Source organism: Euprymna scolopes, chromosome 12 (genome assembly GCF_053919585.1).
Source record: "Euprymna scolopes isolate OS-2025 chromosome 12, ASM5391958v1, whole genome shotgun sequence".
In the NCBI taxonomy this organism is placed as follows: domain Eukaryota; kingdom Metazoa; phylum Mollusca; class Cephalopoda; order Sepiida; family Sepiolidae; genus Euprymna; species Euprymna scolopes.
The window spans coordinates 132,306,825-132,323,777 of record NC_136493.1 but is presented as its reverse complement, the minus strand read 5'-3'; the positions used below and the strand labels follow the sequence as shown (position 1 = coordinate 132,323,777).

Genomic DNA, 16,953 nt, shown 5'->3' with positions numbered 1-16,953 from the left:
AATCATCAAAAGATACACTTTTATTAATTTTAGTCACCACTTGGAAAAATCACTCGCAAATATGACTGTTTCACTCGCAACGTAAAGCCCTGAGTATCTACTTTTTGCTTCTTTTACTAGAGGAAATGAAAAATTTAAGAAAACTGCAACTGTTTTGTTTATTAATCTTAATCATTGCTTTTATTTTCTTTAGTAAGTTCTAATAGATTCTAATAAGTGATGACAAACACAAAAAAAATGGCTTAAAGTACTGCCAAAGTACACACTAATTCATTATAATGTTTTGTCATACATGTATACAGATGACTCGGAGTAAAATTTACCTGATGCAATATATGCATGCAGATAAATTTGAGCATCAAATATTTGGATTCTAGTAAATATTGTTTTCTTTAAATTTTCAGCTTGGAGGCCTTGTTAAACCAAATGATGGATCCTGTCACTTGGATTGGAAGGGTGAATATACAATGTCCAATAAACTGGTTTGTAATTTTATACTTTTCATTTTGTTTTTTTTTTTGTTTTTTTTTTTTAAAGAATGTATTTATTTTTATTTTTTTTTAAACGTTTTTCATTTTTATGAAGTTACAAATTTTAAACAATTCACATTTTTCCTATTTATTTATTAACTTTAAAAAGATTCTTCTTGAATAATAATTACATATGGAATAAAAAAAATTACTTCAGATTCTGAAAACCCATATTCCTTTCTTTGTGTAACAAAATATAAAGCCTGGGGGTAAATTGAATATCTATTTGGGTGCAACCAAACAAAATCATCAATACATATATGTATTCTATTTCCAGTACATACAGCTGATATATATACATAAGAGGTGAATTGTAGTTTGAAGCATTATCTAGTGCTTATATAAAAGTAATTTATAGAAGACAATACAATGCAGAGGTGTAACAGATCGACATGAACTGAAGTAAATAAATATGTATAATAGTGGAATATGCTATGCAGATTCACCTTTTATCAATACAATTTATACAATTTTTTTAAATTCTAACATTGTGTCGTGTTTTTACTTGCACCAATACGGCCTGATAGAAGTTCAGTATCATAATATTTCAGGAAATTTTCTTTCCTCAGATATATGTTCGACTTTTATTCAAATGTGCATATGCAGACTATTCTAAATCTGAGCAGTTTTGCAGAAATTACAACGGACCTGAAATTTATTTTTTGTTTTTAAAATCTATTATCTTTTAAAGTTAATAATGTAAGACTTGTGTTAATATTCAATATTATTTCATTTATTTTTCTATGTATTTATAACTTGATTTGCATTTTAAGTTTTAATTTATTTGCTACATTCTTGTTATATTTACTTTTCTTGTCGCTTGTTTAGTTCGGGATACGGTGTAATCATATTGATACACCGGTTCTCACCTGATCACTGAAGTTAAACAACAATGAGCCTGGCTAATACCAGATGGGTGACCATTTGGGAATACTAGGTGCTGTGTAGGGTTGCGGGACAGCACTACTATCAAAGGAGAAAGGTGCCTTCTTTCCTCCGCTAGTCTGTGGGAGACCCATGGGCAAGGTCGAGAATCCACTTCAGCCCCCCCCCCTCCCCCGATCAGGGTAACACGAGTTCATGTAAATCGGGTGACTGATGTAATACGGAAGCAATCAGAAATAATTCTGTTCATGGTTTCGTATCTCGTTGTGCTGGGCAGAAGATCCCTTTGGGTACAATGGTCAGGACAATTTCCCAGTATGGGCACTGCTCGGACAGAAAGAAACTGCAACCTACTGTCTGTCCAATCACAAAGAAAACTATGGCAATATTCTTTATTATCACCTGTTGTAAGGATTGAACCTTCAACCTCCAGAAAACTGTCGCTTAGAACTGATTAATTAATTAATGCCTTTATTGCCTCCTAGCTAACAGAACGAGAACAATGTGGATTAAATAAAGGGTACAGTTCAGAATTCTGTATCAATTACCATTTTCTATACTCACCTGAAGGTCAGAGGGTTTCATCAGACGAAATGTTGCAAGTATGATATCCAAGATGAGAATAGTAATACGAATATTCCAAATAAATGGTAGTCCTTAATTGCTAAACGATTAAGTTTGGATAGCTGAAAACAATCTTATTTTTATAGAATCCCTCTTACTAAGATGGTGCTACTAGATTAGGCTGTCTGAAGATACTTTCTGGCCTAAAATTCATCAAATATTGATGTTATTGTGTTTATCCTTTTCTTTTGCAAAAGTCAGTCATGTTCTACAATGTCAAAAACAAAAACAATTTTTCTCTACAAAACAACCAAATGTTTAAGATATAAAGAACTTAAAATTGAAAAGGTTTTACCAAAATGACAATCCAAAAAGGGTTGATAGGCTGTAAAACAAACCAACCAAACCAAATACCATGAATAAATATTTGAAGCCAAAAATTTTTTTCCAAAATTACATGATTACATTAAATAACCCAAAAAGTGTGTTGCTATGCTATAATACAAAACAACAAAACCAAATAAAATAAATTGATGATTATCTCAAAAACTTTTAAATCTGCTATGATTTTGTATTCTTCACTCACAAGACATGACTGTGACTAATGGGAAAAAAACATTTTCTTCCAGGATTATCCATCTATCGGCCAGTTGGCTACAAAGATTAGTGAAAACAAAGTGAATGTGATATTTGCAGTAACAGCGGATCTTCTTCCGATTTATGAGAGTTTAAGTAAGTTTATCGAAGGCTCTACATCGGGTAAATTGGAAGGAGATTCCAGTAATGTTGTAACACTCATCAGGGAAAATTATGAAGTAAGTTTGCATTCAGCATTTTCTTTTTATTACTTTTATTATTATTTGTTTTACAAAGTACAGAATAGTTAACATTCAATAACTATGTTTTTACATTTATCACATATTTCACATTTTTTCTTCTATAAAATGTTTTTTTTTGTTGTTTGTTTTTTTAATAGTGGCCACAACATGCTTACAGATCTTATCTATATATATATATATATATATATATATATATATATATATATTTATTAAATCTCAAGTGTCAAAAAATTTCATAGAAAAAAAATTGAGTGCTATATATTATAAAACTAGATGAGTTACGTGGAGAATTTAATTCTAATGAATTTGATACAATTTGTTTTTATTACAAGTTGTTATAAAGTGTTAACTATTCTATATTTTTACCTTGTTTGTTTTTATTATTTCATATTTTAATAAAGTTAAAATTAACATTTTTTTTTAATAATTTTTGCTAATTTTTTTAATGTTTATTTTATTCAATTTTTTTATTTTTTATTTATTTATTTTTATTTCAGTCAAAATTGTCTTTATTCCAACTGTTATGACTGAAATGATTTGGAAACTTTTTTTTTTTTTGCTTTCTTCGGGTTTTGTTGCATATTACTAGGTGTGGTAAATCAATTTAGTTTAGAATGCAAAAATGCGTAATATACTGAAATCCCTTAAATTTTAACTTGTGATATTTCATTTATTTTGGGAGTTATTGATCAGTATTAAGTATTTTTTTTATTTTTTTTTGTTTGTTTTTTTTTAACATGAAAAAAATGTTGTTTTTCAAATTTGGTGTGAACAGTATTGCGTGTCTATGCATATAAAGGTAGTCACACAAAGAAAAATGATTTACATGAAAAAATATGGTGGATTTAATATAAGATTTTAACTGATCTTTCACCAAAAAATCAGTTAAAACCTTTAATACTAAAGAAATATTTGCTCTATTGTGTTCCTGTCTATTTTTCCATTGTCCAAATTTATTTATTTTTGTTGATTTACTATTAAAAGAATTTTAGCTAGATCTTTACTATGCTATGAATCATTAAGATTGATTGTGTTAGCTGTTAAAATCCATTATATATGAACAAAGTTAGCTTCTTTTTTTTTTTTTAGGGAGAGGGGAATAATGGAGTTATTACTACCATTATGATTAATTGTAATTTGATTTTAATGGGATTATGTAAGAATTTTTCATTTGTTAGAAACCTGTATTTTTAACTGAAAATTGTCTTTTGAACCAATAGCATATAAGACAGCAAATTTTCTAATTATCAGCAATCTTTGAGCAGTCATAATTTTATGACTAACTAAAAATGAATTTCGTATGTATTTTTCTTTTCTTTTTTTTTTTTTTTTTGTAAATATCTGTGCACCAACATACGTTTCTAGATATACTGAAAATAAAATCTTAGTATGCATTATCTAGCATAACTTTAAAACAATATGCTCTTTTAAAATTAAGAGTAGATATGATTTGTCCCTTGTAAAAAGATTATTTAGGTATAGCAAACAAGTATTAATTCATCTGTCATTCAATATGAGGGTAGATGTTTGATCTGTTCGTTTAATATGTGACATAGAAAGATTTGAAGTGATATTTCAGTTATAGTTTCCAATGTCGTGAGATTTTAGAAAACCATGTGGAGATTGAGGTGCATTGCAAAAATTAAAACTCATCACTATTTAACTCCCTCTTAAAACGCTCTTTAGAGAATAGAATTTAAAAATGAGATTTGTACTGAATCATCGTAATGCCTATGAATTCCTATTAATCGCTTCAAAATTATTTTCTTTATAAAAATAAAACTACTTCATCAATGTACATGATTTTGAGTTTACAATATTTTCTTTCCATCATGGGTATGTACATCAAAGATTTTTTTTGTTTTTGTTGAGAGGGAATTAAGGACTAGCACCAATTCAATTTTAAGTAATAAAAAAAAAGTTGTCTTATTCATATATGTATGTGTTTTAGATACTTGTTCAAGAGAATACACGGGAGAGCAACATTATCCTTGGCCACAAAGAAAAAAAGGAGTGAAAAACGTCTATAGCCCCCTATAGTTTGTAGCAGATCTGGATTGGTGGAAAATAGTATTCAGTCATTTTTTATCAGAAAAGGTGTGAGGTTGCAGTTTCAGGTTTTTTTTTTTTTGTTTTTCAAAAGGATTACTGAAGGCCTAAGACTACAGCAACTGAAATGTGTTGACAAAAATAACTAAAGTAAAAGCATCATTTTGATTGTAAATAATACTAATTCCAATTCTGAATTTCAAAAATACTTGGTACTTGAACAGTTTAATCAAGACATTAAAAAAATCAAAATATCCGGGGGGGGGGGGTAGATTGTACATATCTATTTTGGACTGAAGTTCTCTGAAAAAAAAAATTCACTTAATTTGATCAAGTAGTTTTTTTGCTTTTTTTTACAGCAGAAAAACAAGTTTTTATGACAGTGCACTGGGGGCAACCATGTTTGGATTTTTAGAGCGTGCCATGGGGAGATAACTCTGTCTAAAGCACTGACCCCCCCCCCCTCCCCATCTTTGATACTGGCTTTTCTTCCTAAAAGTCGAAAAATGGCTACCTTTTGATCGGCATCATGACACATTGTTTTTTCACTGTAAAATAAAAATTACTTGATCAAATTAAGTGATTTTTTTTCTTTTCGGAGAACTTCATTCCATAACGGATACATACCATATAACTTTTTTTGATATTTCCATTTTTTAATGTCTTGATTAAACTGTACAAGTACCAAATACTTATATATAATTTGTATTCTACATTTGAAAATTTAATTTGTAAACTGATTTAAAAGTTTTTCTAATTTTTGTTATTTAGAAACTCCTTTGATAATTTTCATTATTTTTTCCCATATATTTTTTTTTCTCCAGAAAATAACATCTAAAGTTGCCTTAAACACAAGGGACACTGAAAATGTAACTGTTAAATTTTTTTCATCATGCATCGGGTAAGTTTTTTTTTTTCAGTTAAATTTAAGCATAATTTCAATTTTGAATTTCTATTCTAGTATTAAATATGAATGAATGTTCTGATATGATAAACTGTCTTGATCTGGATTGCCCAGAATTTTTTTTATTTTCATTTGTTTATTTTTAACGATGCTTTTTTTTTTTTTTTTTTTTTTTTTTTTTTATATATTTAAATTTTTGTGGAAAGCCAAAACAATATAGTCTTCTTTAAATAGATATTCAGATATTAAGCAAGCTTTCAATTCGAATGAGGTCTTTTGGAGCTATTTCTTTTTCTATTTCTTATATATTTTAATTTCAATACTATTCGGTCATTAATCATTGACCCCAATTGTTATGAAACTAATTTTGTAAATCTATGGTCGTCTTACTTACCCATTAATAAATTCTTCTTTTTTTTTAATATACATTGATTTTGAGCGATGATGAGGTCTACATATCTGTTAATAAAATTATTGGATGTAAATAGCTTCAAAAACATTCAATGTTAATACATGTGGATTTGTTAAAGAAAAATTGCAAAGTCAGAAATGATATTTTAATCAACATGTCAAATGCTTCTGAATTACTTACAGATTTTTAATAGCCACAAAGTAATAAAAAAAAACAAAGAATTTCTTAAACTGTTGACAAAAGATTAATGTCTGAAAATTTTTGTTACAGAGATACTGAAATGCATTTTTATTTAAAAGAAAATTTAAATATTTTGGCAGTGTTTCATTTTATGCTGATTGACACTTTTCAAAAGTTTATGCCCCACCCTAACAACTTTCTTAGCTTGAATAAGTATTTACAAAATAATAATAAAAAAAAAAGAATCAAAATAAAATATAATTGTGCCAATAATATAGTGGGGAAAACTAACAAATGAATAAGTCAATAAGGATATGTCAGACAGATTACTATATGGGTCTAACTTTAAAGATTTGACTGACACATAAAATACCCATCTCGGAGGGATAAAATTAACTCTAATATAATGGGTCTGCACCACATTTATGTCCCTTTATGAAAATAAAAATCAAGATATAATGATAATAAACCTTATGTTTAGAATCCTTATTCCAATTTTTGATCAAAATTCATTATATGATTTTGATTCTACAAAATATCTAGAGTTTCAAGCTTAAAGGATCTTAAGAAATTGAAATGCAAGGAATCATATTTAATTGTTGTCTAATTACAAATCTAAATGATTTGTTATATTTGCATTTGAAATGGGAAGATTGTGCCCATTTTATTCCCTCTAAGACTCCTTTAAAATACTCCCAAGAAACTAAAATCTAGAGAATATTAATTGATGCCTAATATCTATTGTTAAAATTTGACAGAAATCAGATGTATATGAATTTTCATGGTGCTTCCACTTACTTTTTGTCCCCCCCCTGTGAATTAAAGTAGCTCACATTACGACCTAACAGCAATGTTCCAAAATTCATAATGATTGATTAATTTAAGAATGAATTTTGTACATACTAATAAAAATATGCACACTGTAAAAAAAAATTTTTTAAATTGGGGCTTGAAGTCTTGCTTTTTAAAGTTATGACTGAAACATGCCTTCACATGTGTAGCCAAATTATATTTGTATAAATAAAAAAATTATTACCATACATAGCTTTATATAGATAAATAAGTAGATGTTACATTTCTTAAAATGAAGATTGGATAATTCATTAATCTTTACAGATACAAGTCATTATTTCAATTTTTAAATATCTTTGTAAAATATCTTTTTCATGAATCTTTTGTTTCTTTTCAGGGATGAATATAAAGAAACCAGTGAATGTAGTGGATTAAGAATTGGTGATAAGGTATTTACAGCTTCTTTGTTCATTGTCAATTCTCATACAGACATAGTGACACGGATTTTACAACTAAACTAGTCAAACTTTTGATGAAAGCACAGAAACAAATTAAAATCTAATAAAAGAATAATAGTTTCACAAAACTTATATGAAATGATTGGCTCTTGTCTAGAATTATTCCTGTATTAAAAAAAAAATAAAGAAAAATCTGGAAAGAAAATATATTCCAAAAATTATGTAAATTGATCATTACTTTTATATTTTTTTAAAAAGAAAATCAAATTTTATGCGCACCTGAGAATGACTGTTTAACCTGCCATTTTGAAAAAAAAAAATCTCAAAAAGCAAGGGAGATAACTGAACAATAATTCATACTTATTAGATTTGTTGTAATACCTATGAATTCTCATTAATCACTTAAAATTATTTTCCTTATTAAAATAAAACTATTTGATCAATTTATGTGATGTTTGGAATATGATATTTTCATTTTGTCACAGGTAAGTACATCATGCAGATTTTTCTTTTTGTTTTTGTTAATATAAAGGAATCTCTGAACAAGAATTAAAGGATTAACAATCTCATGAAACCGTGTGTGGTTAAATTTAATCGAATTACAAAACCACATAATATTGTGCTGAGATTTTAAACGCTTTTAAATTCATCATTTCAAGTTCAAATACTATTACTGAAAATATGACATAAATTGGTCTTTTATGTAAAAAAAAAAAAAAATTGTAGCCTTTCATATTAACAATGATGTCTGAGTTTCATGTTTCATCAAAATGTTATTAAAGAAAAAAATGTATATTTATAAATATTGTGCTTATCATGATATAAGATTAATATCATCTTATATAACTTATCGCAGTAAACAAAAATGAAAAAAAAAATTTATATTGTACCTATTTGTTATGGAATGAAGATTGTATATTCCAAAAATCACAAAAGTTAATCAAGCAGTTTTTTTTTTTTATTATTTACAAATAACAAATATACCGTTTTTTACCAATGAGTGATAGCCGAGGCCATTTTTTGTTTTCTAGAGAAGGAGGTAATCGATGATTATTTTGACACTTTCCACATGTATAAGGGTTGTCTGCCCTCGTCCACCGATTTGTTGGTTGTAACATGGAATTTTTTTTTTTTTTTTCACTCATCAAAATAGTAAAATTTGATTTTCTTGAATACAAAAAATACTTCATTAAATTATGTAATCTTTTTGAATTTTTCATTTTTATCCCTTTATCTTGACTGATACATCATATGAACATTTTTGTATTTTTTTTAATTTTAAATGCTGCTATAAGTGCCAATTTAAATAAGTACCTTTCTTTTTTCTTTTTTTCAATTCATTTGTTTAGCTTTTTCCATGTCGTGAATGTAAAATGAACACTGATTTTTCTTTTGGTGAATACGACTGAAACTCTAGAAAAAAATTTCCATGTCGTGAATGTAAAATGAACACTGATTTTTCTTTTGGTGAATACGACTGAAACTCTAGAAAAAAATTTCACGTTTTCCTCTGCCATTTGACATCTATATTAGAGAATGTTTTCTTTTTTTTTCTAAGGTTACATTTGATGTAAGTGTTGAAGTCCATTCTTGTTCAGCTCAGAAACAACGATCCATCACAATTTATCCTGTTGGTTTGAATGAGAAACTCGTTCTCGATCTCGAATTAATATGTGAATGTGAATGCGAAAAACCACAATTTGATGTAAGTATTTTTTCATATTTCATATACGACTTCATCTTTTCATATTTTGTATACAACTTTTTCATGTTCATCCTTTTTTTTTTTTAATTTTTTGTAACTATTTTAAATGTAAGGTTTGGAAACCATAAAACACACAGCATATGTTTTATCTATATTTTGCTTGTTTCTTCCATAGTTAGTCCATACGTTACATTTTGAAAAAGGTCAAATATAATTCAAAACAGGCTAAATTTGCAAAATAAAATTTCAAAAATGCTAATCTTGCAGCCCTGGATAAGAACATGAGTGAACTTCCTTTGATGTAGCTTCGTTTACGAATACATCATCTATATAATACATACGATTTTATCAACAAAGCTTCTTTCCTAGAACTGCTCATCCATGGAACTCTGTTCCGCTGGTCTACTTTCCAGCTGACTACAATATTGTCAAGTCCAACATAAACCAGTTCTTATTGAACCGTCCTTGCAAATAATCTGATTATACCAAATTTCCACCACAAACGATTACTTCACTACTATCCCAATGATTATAATGCAAACATTAACCCTAATCCTCAAGTTGCCTCTGTAACTACTTTATAAAAAAAAAAACTTGTCTTGTTCCTTCCTTAGTTAGCTCATATGTTACGCTTTGAAAAAGGCCAAATACAATTTTTGAAGGCCAAACTGCTTTAAAAAAAGGGGGGGGGGGCAAATTCATGAAATTTGGCTTTTAAAAATGTCAATCTGGCAACCTTGAGCAAGAATATGATTGATCTCCGTTTGATGTCTTGCTTTTGAATATCTAAAAAAATATTTGTTGATTAAATATACTTCTCATTCCATGGAATTTCCACAAGTCTTACTAGTTTCCTTATTCATTCTAGAACAACGCTAATTATTCTGCTAGTTATATAGACTCGTAAAACTGACCATTGCTTGTTATCTTGTACATTTGTGAACATCTAAAAGCAAAAATATACTTAAAGCTCCCAAAATTCATTCTATAATTGTCCACAAGGATCCGTGGCATAAAGAATATAGAACTAGGTAAATGACCTGCTTCTGGAGGTTGAAAGTTCAGTCTTAAGTGCAGGTGATACAAAGAATATAATGGTAAACTACAGAAAGTCTGACACAATACACTTAATGAAAGTCAGATATTACATTGAATGAATAACACTCAAGATGATAACAACAGTTCGAATAAGCCAAATTATCAATCTTCATCTGAACAATTCAGAAATTTTTCTACAATGATATTTAGATATTATAAACCTTACGTCTAGGATTATTTCTTTTTTTTTTTTTTAATTTTACTTCTCACATTGCATGTTCTAAAACACTCCCTCCTAAAAAAAAAAAAAAAAATGAAAGAAAAAAAAATGAAATTAATAAAATTCACAATGCTTTCTGAAATCCAACCACATTTATCTTTGAGAAAACCCTACAGATAAAAAATCTGGGAAGAGGTGATTTGGTTAGTGCGAACCCAGTTGAGGATCATGCCTGTTACTGGTCCTGGATATGACCTAAAACTATATCCGATGGTGAGGCCCCACCTTGCGGGCCTTGGGGAGTGTGGAGTCACCCTTTAATTGCCATTGCTCCCAGGTCCACTCTGACCAAAACCTGAAAAAGGTTGATATGCCGTAAAACAAAAACAACCAACCAACCAAGCCTGTTCCTGATGAGACGATCACCAAAGTGTCCCCTCATATTATTGAACACCGATAAAATAAAGTGTAAGACATTCATGACTAAAACTTGGTAAAGTAGTCAAGCATAGACTGAAGTTTATTTGCACCTAATCGTTGGATTGCTGAAAGGACTGTGAATGTTATGAACACTTTTATGAGTGGCATGGGGGCGAGGTATACTATATAATTAGTTGTTATTCTTGCCATCATTCATTCTAATTCCATTTGTCGAGCTATACTAAGGAAATTAAAAAAAGAACCAACTAAAGAAAATCTCAATAAATTTCAAATCAGTTGAGCTAAAGCTAATAAAACCATTAAAGAATCAAAGTGAACATCATGTAAAAACTATGTATCTAAAATAAATACAAAAAGTAAATAGGTTTGGGACATAATCAGAAAAATTTCAGGGAAAAATAACCAACTCTACTAAACACCTGACATATAATAACAAAAAAATTACTAGCAAGAAAGAAATGATAGATTGTCTTGCTGAAATTTTGCAAAAAAAACTCCTCCCTCCAAAATCCAAACAAAAAATTTCAAATTATTAAAGAAAAAACAGAAAGGGGAAAAAAACTCCAGTTTCAGAGAAATAATACAGAAAAATACAACCAGCCATTCTCTAAAATCGAATTGAAAATATCCCTAAGCAAAATTTATGACTCTGCTGTTGGCCCTGACTAAATCTACTATCAATTTATAAAGCAACTTTCTGATATATCTAGACTACCTACTGCAAATATTCAATGATATTTGAGAAAGTGGCAACCTCCCTGAAATATGGAAGCACAACAAAAACAAAATCCAGATTATGGAACTCTGCATTAAATAACTTAAAAAGAAAAAATAGGTTGATATCCCATAAAACCAAACCAAATCAATACTTGGCCTACTTAAGTGGTTGATGTAGTCTAACATATGCACTGATTCCTTGGGTTATCTCCCTTTTTAGTGTTCTTCATTTATTTTATCCTTATTCCAATTAAGATGAGAAAAACCATCCAAAACATGGAAGTAAATAATGCTTAAACTATTAATGCATTTTTCCTTCGTAAAATTTTTCTAATATTTAAACAAAGTTTGAAGATAAATAAAAACTGTTTTTGTACATTCAGATGGAAAACAGTCCGCGCTGTAATAACAGTGGAACGTATGAATGCGGTGCCTGCACTTGCGATAAAGATCATTATGGTAAATTCTGCGAGTGTGATGGTTCGGAAGCAAGTGACGAAGAAGCATTGTCTAAATGTATTCAGTAAGTGCCTTTTCTGTATAACTCCTCAAAGTACACAATGTTTTTTAGCTCTATTTTCACAATAACAAAAACTTTTTAATCTCTAATAAATTATATCAAAGTGTTTTGTTTTGTGCTTAGCCATGATGCAACAGTACCGTTGTAATAAGTGAATTATGACATTGCATGGAGATTTCTTGTAAACCCTCTCCCCCTTTGTGAATGACTTGATAAGTGGGGATTCTTTAGCAAAAACAAAAAAATGGCCAGTAAGTTAATTGTGAAACTGCATACCATCCTCTGACAATGTAAGGATAAGAACATTTTTATCTGGCTCTTTTCCATGCTGCGTGTGAAGTATTCCTGAACTTATGCAATGAAAATATTGATGACTCCAACTATTTATCTGACCAAGTTAAAATTTTCCGTGGTGATTATCAAATTGGATAAAAAAAAAAATTTAAAAAAAAATCAAATTGTTTCAAAATTTCAACCCTGAGCACATGTGTCAAAATCATATAAGATGTAAGATTTTATTGGCTACAACATCGTGAATCTCTGATCAACAGAACCAAATTTATCACCAAAGTCTGACTTTCCTCTTTTTCTTGGGCTTGATATCTCAAAATTAAATGTTATAAGTTTGGCTGTGACCAATATTTTGACCAAATTTGGTGACAGTTGATCAAGTGATATAAACATTAGACTATACACAGTGACAAACCAACAACTTTTACTGAAAATGTAATCTCTTTGACGGAGGTAATTATAAAAAAAACGTGTATAGTGGGTTTGATAATAATCCAATTGATGTATGTGTACAAAAATTTTAAGCTAAACAGTGAGATCCGGATGTAATAATCAAATGTCCGAAGGAATTGGTGATGGTGTTTTTCTTTCAACTTTGATGTACTTAAGGTACTTAAAAATAGTGCAGTTGTGAATATACACATTTCTGGTTGGTAAGATTGACTATTATGGGATATTAAGAGTTAACTGATTTGATTCTTCAGGCCTGGTACTACAGCAATATGTTCTGGTCGTGGACAGTGTAGGTGCGGAGTTTGTGAATGTGCATCACGAACAAGCAGCTCCAAAGAAACATACAGTGGAGATTTCTGTGAATGTGACAATTATGCTTGTGATTATCATCATGGTGAACTATGTGGAGGTGAGTTTTTCATTTGGAATTTCGTTTTTTTTTGTTTTTTTTTTAATTACCACTTTTTACACCAATTTTCAAAAATGAGGTCATCCAATCACCAAAGATAAAATGCAAAAAGTAATTAATGATTATCTGATGCTGTTGTCTCTTAAAAAAAAAAATTTAGATTCTACCCATTTTAAAATGAATTGTTCCAAAATCGAATATGTCATAATAGAATTCTATCACTGTGGATTTAAATAGTTTTAAAAACTTTATTTGCCTTCTTACACACACACACACACACACACACACACACACACACACACACACACACACACACACACACCATTTCAAATAAATTCATATTATAACTAGCCTACCTGTGTCTTGGTGCTGTCTGAGGATTTAGATTAACTCCAGAAATTCCGTTTTGCAAATTAAGATTGTTTTTAGCAATAAAAAAAACATATTTTCATTTACATCACCCTTTAGTCATATAATTAGTTATGAATATGACCCCAAATATGGTGGTAGTAAGTTTTTGTTTGTGAAAAGTTAGGTGGACCTCTTCTATGTATAACTTTCATGAGTCAGTCATGTCAGAATTAATGTAGGAAATTATTAGATTGATTAAAAACTGACCTATTATTTCCAAAAGCAAGCTTCAATAATAGGCATAAAGCGTGACCATATTTGAATTGTATAACATGCTTGTGTTCAAGTAGATATTTTGTCTGGAAATGGACATGAAAATTAAAATTACTTTATTATATAGATTACATTAATATTTATTTAACAGTGATGGCTGATTATACTTTTAAATATTGAGATTTGCAGCTGTTATAAAATTATTTTGAGATCAAATTCAATCTAAAAAAATAACTGAAACTGAAATTATATCTGTAAATGATGTTTTTAATCTTTGCATGGCTTTTTAAGATGACGATTTGTAGCTTTAGAATAATTGTAAAGAATGGTTGTAATGCAGAAACAATTTAATGATGACAACTAAGATGAGTTTGTTTTTAAATGTATGTATGTTAATCCAGATGAAGCATTGACACTATTGTTGCTTTAACAAATGACAATTATGTCTCAGGGTTTATGAGTATTTCTTTTTTTTTTTTTAATCTAGTTAAATAGTATTTTATATGAGTATATTACTCAATTGAATTATTTTTATATATTTATTTTGGGGGCCTTTTTCTATTTAATAAAAAGTATGATGTGGTGTCCAACTTTTCTATTTAAAAAAAAAATCTTAAGATCTCCCTCTGTTCTGCTTCTACTAATATTGCATCAATAAGAATTGAACTCTTTAAGTCATTTATTTTATTGTGTTTGTAGCATTTACTCATCTTGTCTTCAATTCATTTTTTATGCCAAGAAAAAAAATTGTTGATATGATGCTATGTCTAAGGTATTTTTTTTTTTTTTTTTTTTTTTTTTAACAGGTGAAGACCGTGGTGAATGTGTTTGTGGAAAATGTATATGCAATGAGGGTTACAAAAACTCAGATTGTGGATGTGCTACAACAAATACGTCTTGCATTGCTGTTTCTAGTGGTGTATGTATAGGTTTTCTTGTTTGATATTCTCCCTCCTTCCTCCCTCTTCTCTCCTCCCTTCACTCTCTTCTTTTTTACCTTCCTTCCCTCTCTCCTCTTTCCATCCCTCTCTTCTTCCTTTCTTTCCTCTCTTCTCTCTCCTTTCCTCTCTTCTCTCTCCTTCCTTCCCTCCTTTCCTCTCTTCTCTCTCCTTCCTTCCCTCCTTTCCTCTCTTCTCTCTCCTTCCTTCCTTCTCTCTCCTTCCTTCTCTCTCCTTCCTTCCTTCTCTCTCCTTCCTTCCTTCTCTCTCCTTTCCTCTCTTCTCTCTCCTTCCTTCCTTCTTCATCTGCCCCTCCACTCTCTCTCCCCTCTCAACTCTGTCATCTCTCCCCTCTTCCTCATCTCTCTCCTCCCCCTTCATCTCTTCTTTGCCCTCCTACCTCTCCTTTTTTTTCTCTCTCCCTACCAAATAAGAGCTCAACATTGCTCAGATTAATTTTGGTAATCTCCATAAAGATTAGTATTTCAACATAATAAAACGGTGCTCAAATAAATGATTTCAACTGTAAAATGCACTCATTATTTCAATATACACATCTTTTCATCATTAGCAATCTCATAGGATCATATACATACAAAGGTTTAACTGGCAATTTTTAACCTTTCAATTTTCCCAATTTATGGGTTTCTTTATAGTTATAGAAATAATACGATTATTTTACATCACTTGTGTGAAAGAAAAACATTTGTTCTATAATATTTAAAATATTAAAAAAAGGATGCATAGCATAAGATATTTACACTTACACAAAAATAACTTTTATAAGACAAATTATCCAGTATTAAAAATTACTTTCAAATGCTGTTTTTCCATAGAAATGTGAAAATGATGTTTACTCAAAATTTTGATAATCTTTTATTATAGCTGGCTCATCAATATATGTGGTCTCCTTTAAAAATGAAAGATATTTCTTACTAGGGTGTCACTACTTATCAAGGCTCAAAAGCCACTCAAGTATAAGGATTAGCTGATTATCAGGTGAAGGGTGAGACAACACTTTGAAAATGGTGGTGGTGATTGGGCAGAATTTGTTTACATTGAACTTAAAAACAACCATATTGTAGTCAGTATTGTGTTCTACAGTTCTGGGAAAGGAACTTTGCTTATGGAAGTTTCGTTTAGTTTTAGGTAAAAAGAGAAATGGAAACTATTGACAGTGGTTGTAGCTAGACATGTTTTTTGTGAATTTTTTTTTTTTTTTTTTTTTTTTTTTACAATATGCCTTTAACAAAAAAATGCTATTATTATGTTTATAGGTGAAAAAAAAAAAAAAGTAAACTTCATGTGACACCAGACACAAGCCAGTGTAATTTTGAAATTATTCACTACAGGTATCCTTAGATAACCAGAACATTTAGTGATCCAAGTTGACTATCACAAGATGAATTCATACATAGAGTTAGCTGATGTGGTGGAACTTGTCATAGTTAATCATTTTGTAGTAGTATCGTTGCTTTTATTCATCTAATTGGGTTTTTGGTCCCTCTGACAAAGGAGAAATTAGACATAGTAATTCATTCTTGCTCATTTATTTGCACTTTTCTCAATAATCATGCCTTGGATTTTTTTTAAAAATTTGCACAAACATTAGTCATGGTGAAAGTAAATTTTTGCCAGAACTGATTTTCCGGGATAATTCTGGTTGTCTCCCTAGAGGGCATTATAAGGGTAAAATTGTCCCCCAAATCATTCATCCGTTCATTTGTTTGCACTTTTCTCAATAACCACACCTTGGATTTTTTTTTAAATTTTGCACAAGCATTAGTCATGGTGAAAATAAATTTTTCACTTCTGGATGGGGACTCTGTATGCTCGGCTTGTTTTTTTTTTTTTGTTTTTTTTTTGTTTTTTTTATCTTAAATGAAGAAGAAAAGAGTCATTAGGCTTCAGGTAAAATGACACTTCCTTTCTACAATTTCAATTGAACAGTTTCAATACCTCTAGGATTCAAAAGGAATCAGAA

General features: G+C 29.6%; 1 protein-coding gene across 2 annotated transcripts in view; it reads left to right on the top strand.

The window, feature by feature from the left end:
* The window catches only part of LOC145291493 (integrin beta-PS-like), a 171,587-nt gene that overhangs the window by 134,510 nt on the left and 20,124 nt on the right, over nt 1-16,953 (top strand). For both annotated transcript variants that reach the window (XM_080137395.1, XM_080137396.1), the window contains exons 11-18: nt 405-482; nt 2,609-2,794; nt 5,692-5,768; nt 7,553-7,604; nt 9,172-9,318; nt 12,118-12,257; nt 13,250-13,407; nt 14,838-14,950. In XM_080137395.1, the coding sequence (XP_079993521.1) occupies nt 405-482; nt 2,609-2,794; nt 5,692-5,768; nt 7,553-7,604; nt 9,172-9,318; nt 12,118-12,257; nt 13,250-13,407; nt 14,838-14,950 (951 nt within the window). The remainder of the gene's footprint in view (nt 1-404; nt 483-2,608; nt 2,795-5,691; nt 5,769-7,552; nt 7,605-9,171; nt 9,319-12,117; nt 12,258-13,249; nt 13,408-14,837; nt 14,951-16,953) is intronic.